General features: G+C 44.1%; 1 protein-coding gene across 1 annotated transcript; it reads left to right on the forward strand.

Moving 5' to 3' along the window:
* Nucleotides 1-985: 985 nt before the first annotated feature.
* LOC132529332 (putative uncharacterized protein encoded by LINC01465) lies at nt 986-2,785 on the forward strand. Its single transcript, XM_060165667.1, has one exon. The coding sequence runs from the start codon at nt 1,175-1,177 to the stop codon at nt 1,547-1,549; it is 375 nt and encodes a 124-aa protein (XP_060021650.1). The 5' UTR covers nt 986-1,174; the 3' UTR covers nt 1,550-2,785.
* The last annotated feature ends 4,354 nt before the right edge of the window (nt 2,786-7,139 follow it).

Genomic DNA, 7,139 nt, shown 5'->3' on the forward strand with positions numbered 1-7,139 from the left:
CCCACACTGAAATGCAATGATATAAATGATTACAACATGAGAATCAAAAGCCAAAAAATCCCACCACACCGGCAGAATTTGAGCCCCCAAAGTTAAACTAAAAAGAAAGAAAAAAAAAAGCACAGCACACTGTAAAGAGAATTTATTTGCCTCATACATTAAAAAATCTCAATAGTGCATTTAACTATAAATTCAATCTTCTTATTCAAAGAGTTGCAAAGTTTAAACAGAAACTTTTAATTGCTTTGGGTTTACACATTTTAAAAACTCTTAGATTTACCGAGAGAACATATTAAAAAAAAAACAGATTTGAACTGTTAAGGCATAAACTTTATAATTAATGGGTCTACTATTCCGCCCCTAATGCCAGTTCTGCACAAGATACCTCACACCACTCCGACCCACAGATAAAGAATGAAGTAAAATAGGTACAAACTAAATCTTGCATCAACTACTGAAAGAAGCGGTAAAATTATTTAGGGTGGAAAAGTTATGTGTCAATCTCTCTCACAATTGCATTCCTTCCTTTTCGAGCAAATACCGAATCCAAAGACTTAGGTCTTCCCCAGCTTTACAAAAGTCCCCGTCCACCCCTCTCCCCGCAGTCCCTTCCTCCCTCCGGGAAAATGTACAACTAACGGTTTCCGTGGTGGCCGGCCCTGCCGGGGCTCGGCGGGCTGCCCCCGCGCCCCGGAAAACAAAGGGGATTCCCAGCCATTGTCCTCCGCGGCGCTGAGCATCACCAGCACTAGCAAGGCAGTAGCTTGCGCAGTTATCTCCACAGCGGGCAATGTCACAACCCGACCAACAGCACAAACTACTACCTCAGCCAGGGCCATGGTGTCAGGGAGGCACCGGACCACGCTGAGGCGAGCGAAGCGACTCCGGCGCTCCTTCGTCCATCCTCAGCCGCCGACGTCGGCCCGGCGCCCCTGCCCTTCCCCGCCGCGCCCGCAAGACCCCGCCCAGCGCCGAGCCGCTCGGCCGCACCAGGCGTGCCCCGGGAGCTCCGGGCATCACAGCGGCGCCGGCGCCCGGGGGAGGCCGGGCCGGCGTCCTCTACGTAACCGACAGCTCTGGAAAGAGAAAAGGTACGGAGGAGTCCTAGCGGAGGCACCCGCTCCCTCCGCCGCCCCGAGGGGACGCCGTCCCCCGGGCCACTCGAAAGCATGAAATGGGCGGCAAAAGCACAGCAGACGCCTACGGGACCTGGACGGTCCCCGAGAGGCAGCAAGCAGCGCTCCCGCGCTTCGCCCGTCGCGCTCCCGCCACGTCTCCGGGCTGTGCCGCCCGCTCCCCTCCCTGCGGTGGGGGCTGGGCGGCGGCTGGGCCCCCACCGTTGCCGCGCTCCCTACACCCGCGCGAGGCCGGCTCTCCGCCCGGGAGAACGCCGGAGCGCTTCCCGCAGAGGCAACACCGACTCCGGCGCCGCAACCAGAAACCACGGCACAGCCCAGAAGTCCCCAGGCCACCGGCTCCCCAGCACCCTTCGGGGAAATCTCGTGCACCTCTGCAGGAGGCGAGAATAAAACAAACAAAAACCCCGTAAAACTGAAACCGGGCCGGGCGGCGGCATGGGTGGCAGTGGCAGCGGCAGCAGCCGGCGAGCGCGGACACACGCCCCGTCTCGCGCTCCGCTGCTCCAGTGAGTCCGGACGAACCATAGAGATCACTTAAGGAGGCTCGCGCGCTACTCCCACCACGTGACCGCCCCGCCAGGCCGCCCCCCGCGCCGCCATCTTACATCCGGGACCGAGGCGGCGTCCCTTTTCCCCGACTTGGCAAAACTTCGACGTGTCACTAGAAATCAGCCCCCAAAGGGGGGGACCCCGATTCCACGTCACCAAAGTGCTGAGGCCGTGGGCCATTCCCCCCAATCCGCTTTACGGGGCAAAGAGGAGCCCCTAACTTCTCTCAGTCTTTGCCCGCAAAGAAAATGGCGGCACTTACCGCCGTCTAAGTGGACACGTTGTCTTCTGGCCGGGGTTTAAAGTTTCTGGCACCTCCTTTCGCATCCGGCAAGGACACCGCCACATGCGCTCCACCCCGCGGCGTGGCCGCCGTGCTACATTACGCAGAAAACCGGCGGGAAAGCTGCTGCGCGGCTTACTTTAACGCGCAGGCTCCTGGGACTTGTGGGTGGTTTCTTTTCTTTTTTTTTTTTTTTAAAGGCCAAGTTTGGGAAAAGGCCGACTGCCGTAAGCCCCATCTGCTTCGGGGCCAGGCAAGTTACTTTTTGTCTCCCATTTTGAGACTTTCTGTGAAGTTAACAAATCATTGTGAAGAAAAAGTAAACAGGGGTTGCCAGTTAAGATACGGAGCGTCTAGTTAAATTCAAATTTCAGATAAACGAATAGTTTTTTAGTATATGTATGTCCCATACACACACAAAAAATTGTTTATTTGAACTTCAAATTTAACTGGCGTCCTATATTTTTATCTGCTAAATCTGGCAATACTGTTAGTCATCACGCTCCTGAAAATCCAGACCACATAACAAAAGTAAGGAATGGAGGAACTGAAGAGTGTGTTCAGATTTGGAACTGACTCTGCGTGGAGACTTTGATCCCTTCATGAAGGCCAGAGAGCTGAGGTCCAGACTCCAAACTACGCACAAGGGACATCCATGTGCTTTTTGGACAAGTACGTTTTCTATTCCTTTAAACCAGCACAATCTAATTTTGATAACATCCTCTCAGCCAAAGAATTTCATGCAAATTAAAGATTACGTAACACTGGGTTTTCATTTCTATTCTATATAGTATTGGTGATGGGACACAATTTCTTGAACACATTTTCAAATTAAAAGGCATCCTGCCTGACATGTTTCAAAACAAAATTTGTAATATGCAAATTAAGAAAATAAAATATACTTGGTTTATTTGGGCTTTTTTGGCTGTGCCACTTGGCTTGTGGGATCTTAGTTCCCTGCCTGACCAGGGATAGAACCCAGGCCCTTGGCCGTGAAAATACAGAGTGTAACCACTGGACCATCAGGGAATTCATTAAAATATACTTGGGGGGCTTCCCTGGTGGCGCAGTGGTTGAGAGTCCACCTGCCGATGCTGGGGACACGGGTTTGTGCCCCGGTCCGGGAAGATCCCACGTGCCGCGGAGCGGCTGGGCCCATGAGCCTGTGCTCTGCAGCGGGAGAGGCCACAACAGTGAGAGGCCCACGTACAGCAAAAATAAATAAATAAAAATAAAATATACTTGGGTATGCCCACAAACTGACCGATCTCAATGTCATGCTTGTACGCATTTTAAAGCAACTGCTAAAGGCAGTTTGCCTGCGATGTCCAATCTGAACTACTTCCAATTAACAATATGTATTTTTGTATATATTGAACATACTTGCAATTAAGTGCCTTACTTGACAAAGTTGACAAAATTGACTGCATCACAGTGATGTTTACCACAAAGTCTGTAGAAACTTCACTAATAGTTTATGATTCACACCACCTTGTTCCCATAAGCAATGATTGGGTTGCCATGGCCGTCATCCCCCACTGCTCATTCACTGTACACTGGACCACATTATTCTCCACCATAGCAAATGTCATTTGTCATAATGGTCCAGATATTCAAATGGTCATCAGTTATTTGGTCTACAGTATACAGATACATTAGAGCAATAAAATTTCCAAATAAATTTAGTCATTACACTAATTGTATCAGATTCCTTTCCACAATTAACCTGTTTTTGACAGTGTTGACACCAATGTACTCATCATCCAGACACAATGTGCTGTTATCAACTCTTTCTTTTCCTCCACCCATAATATCCAGAATCTAATCATCCTTTCCTTTCCTAATGTGAGCATGCTCACCTTATCAATCCTTCACCATGACCTCACAGCAGAAAAATTGCAACAGCTGTAGCCTACCTTAGCTCTCCCTACTCTATACTCCTTCCACTTTATCCTGCTTATAACTGCAAGTTTATCTTCCTTAGTTTCATAATATACTCCTAAAAATAATCACTCCAAACTCCTGCCACCTCAAATCTAAATTACTCTGCTTGGCTTTCAAGGAATTTCATGAACGGGCCTCAATCCTTTACCATCAACCTTGTTTCACACAACACATCGAAATGTACTCTCTCTGTTTCCTCATATCTCAGATATATGCCTTGCTCGCATTATTTGTCTTTACCTGAAATACCCTCAAATATCCTTTGGACCCAACTAGCTATCAGCACCTGGAAGCCCCCAATGACTTCTGTCCATACAGCAAGGATACAGTTATGAATATACACAATAGTAGGTTCTCACTATGCTGTGGTTGTCCAGTAAAAGACAAAAAAACTATCTTTTTGTGAGAAGGTATGGGTTTTCTGACCATTTCTTGAATGACGTGGGCCAAAATTTTTGTTCTATGTAACATCCACCAGGTACTGTGTGCCCTGGGACAGTTCTTCACAACACTCCTTTTTAAAATCCTAATAAACAACTCTATGAGTTAAACACTACTATGAACTCTATGTTACAGATGAGGAAGCCAAATCAGATTAATTAACCCAAGGTCACACATCTAGTAAGTAACAGTGCTGAAATTTGAATCTAGGAAGTCTAGCCCCAAACTCTGGGCTCTTAACCACTAAGCTACTGGTTATAATATAACCTCTTATAACAAACTACAAATCAGTAAGATGTTTTAAACTCTCAGACCAAATAAAAACCCAGTGCAGCTCTGGAGGTCCCAGTCATTAGACAAATCTTTTTTTCACAGTACTTCATAGTTATGTTCAAGTGTTTTTGTCCCAATTCCTATTCATAGAAATAGTAACTGTCTAAAAAGCATTTTCAATTTACTTCAGTAAGGCTTGGATTTTAATGAAGTGCGGATCATTTCTGTAAAACGTGAATCTAGCATGGTGTAGAAAAAACTGCTTTTGAAATAAGAGATGCTTATTCAGGGACTTCAGCTATGTGTCTCTAAGTAAGTCGCTTGACCTGCTAAACCTTGACTTCCTCCTCTGTAAAATGAGTAAAATTAATACCTTCCTTGCAGGAACTGCTGTGAGAATTAAAAGGAATAATATAGGCAAAGCCCTGGCTGACACATACTAGGTCCTCCAGAAATGATGATTAAAATTAGAAGTTAGAAAAATTACTATAACTACACTTAACTTCTGTAAATACTATGGAGGAATCTTTCAGAATACATTTATTACGCAAGCCAGGTTTTCAAGAAGGAAATTTTAAAACAAATTATTTGTCTTTGAGAGGTGGAGGGATGGTCTGTCATTGCTATAGGTAGGCAGTTTCAAAATTAGCCTCACTAAATTAAAAATAAATAGGAGGGCTTCCCTGGTGGTGCAGTGGTTGAGAATCCGCCTGCCAATGCAGGGGACACGGGTTTGAGCCCTGGTGCAGGAAGATCCCACATGCCGCAGAGCAATGAAGCCTGAGCGCCACAACTGCTGAGCCTGCGCTCTAGAGCCCACAAGCCACAACTACTGAGCCCCTGTGCCACAACTACTGAAGCCTGCAGCCTAGAGCCCATGCTCTGCAGCAAGAAAAGCCACCGCAATGAGAAGCCCATGCACCGCAACAAAGAGTAGCCCCCCGCTCTCCATAACTAGAGAAAGCCCGCACACAGCAACGAAGACCCAACACAGTCAAAAATAAATAAAATAAATTTAAAAAATGAATAAATAAATAGGAGTGCTCATAAAACTAAAGAGATAATTAAGAGAGTCTAATCCAGATGAGGATTATGTTCTTTACTTGACCTAAAATTTTAAGTTATAAATCTTTCTTTCTAAACTGCTGATATTTCATAATGTCCTTCTGACTGTATATTCTTTTCTTCATTTTATATATTAATAGTTTCAACAAAGGTCTCAAAAACACATCTCCATTATTATATTTTATGAAAGTTTTTCCAAGTTCATACAAATGTTTCAATCACTTATGAAGTCTTTAAACAGAGGCAATGACATGGGATGTCACTGAAGTGTTGAACCTCGTGGGGATGAGGATGCAAACAAAGTATATGAAAGAAAAAAAATGAATAATTTATCAGATCTGAAAGTAAATTCTCAAAGTGGTTATGACTTTAAGTTATACTGAGAAAACTAGTACTGCTGCAACATAATTAAAAACCTAGAATCATGCTGAGTGGTAACTGTAAAGCAAATTAAGGATCTATGTAATCACAGCCGTATCTATGCAGTTTTTGCGAAAAATCTATCCTAGGCCACAAAGAAAATTTGGGTTTGAAGCCAAGAGACTTTCATGATTATAATACATAACTGATACATCTCAACAACATAAAAATTGCAAGGAGGAAGTGTAACAACAGCAGTATTACTTTCAAGAACTGTGTCGGGAACTAAAAAAGAATCTCACAAAATTAGATAAATATATCCAGTCTGACATAAACACCATATGGTAACTGCCTTAAGAGACAGGAGTTGTATGTTATGTGTTAAAATTATGACACAGAGGTAGTAAAAGCTGGAAAGCAAATGCAATTTGCACAGTTGGGTCTGAAGTCTAATATTTTATTTTTCTAGATAAAAAGAATAAGATTGCAATATTATAGCTTTGGAGTTTTTCTCCATCTAGTAAAAGTTCATGGAAAGGAGCAGTTGGTATTATATTGCAACAGTTTCCCACAATGGTGACATGGTTTAGCAGATCTTCCCTGGTGGCACTGTTTATTGAATGTTTAAAATAAAATTTAATATAGCCACATTTGCAGCAACTGAAAATGATCTCAAAATTCTAGAGTACAATAATTTTCTTTTTTTCTGAGGGGCTAGAATCAATCCCCCAGTGTGATTAAGAATGTTTCAACTGACCTCTGTATCATTACAAGCATCAACCATATGGATACCAAATACACCCAAGAAAGACTTGAAGATGAGTACTATAACATTCCAGGTCTTCTATCAAAGAATACTGCTTTCAACAGAAAAATAGAAACAGCTGAAATACATGGGCAATATGCTGCTTCTAAGTCCTCCTTGAAAGTAGGCACCATGCAAATATTATAAATCAACGAATATTTAGATAACATAAATAGTTCAAAGTATCTGCCTCCAAAAACAAAGACCTCCCCCCAAAAGGACAAAAAAACCAAAAACTCATGAATGAGTCTAAAGACTCCCTTTTGAGAAAAGTGGTATG

This window comes from Lagenorhynchus albirostris, chromosome 11 (assembly GCF_949774975.1).
Source record: "Lagenorhynchus albirostris chromosome 11, mLagAlb1.1, whole genome shotgun sequence".
Classification (NCBI taxonomy): domain Eukaryota; kingdom Metazoa; phylum Chordata; class Mammalia; order Artiodactyla; family Delphinidae; genus Lagenorhynchus; species Lagenorhynchus albirostris.

Bases quoted from the DNA above. Each gene is read 5' to 3' on its own strand.
- LOC132529332 (XM_060165667.1), top strand. From the start codon at position 1,175: ATGGGCGGCAAAAGCACAGCAGACGCCTACGGGACCTGGACGGTCCCC.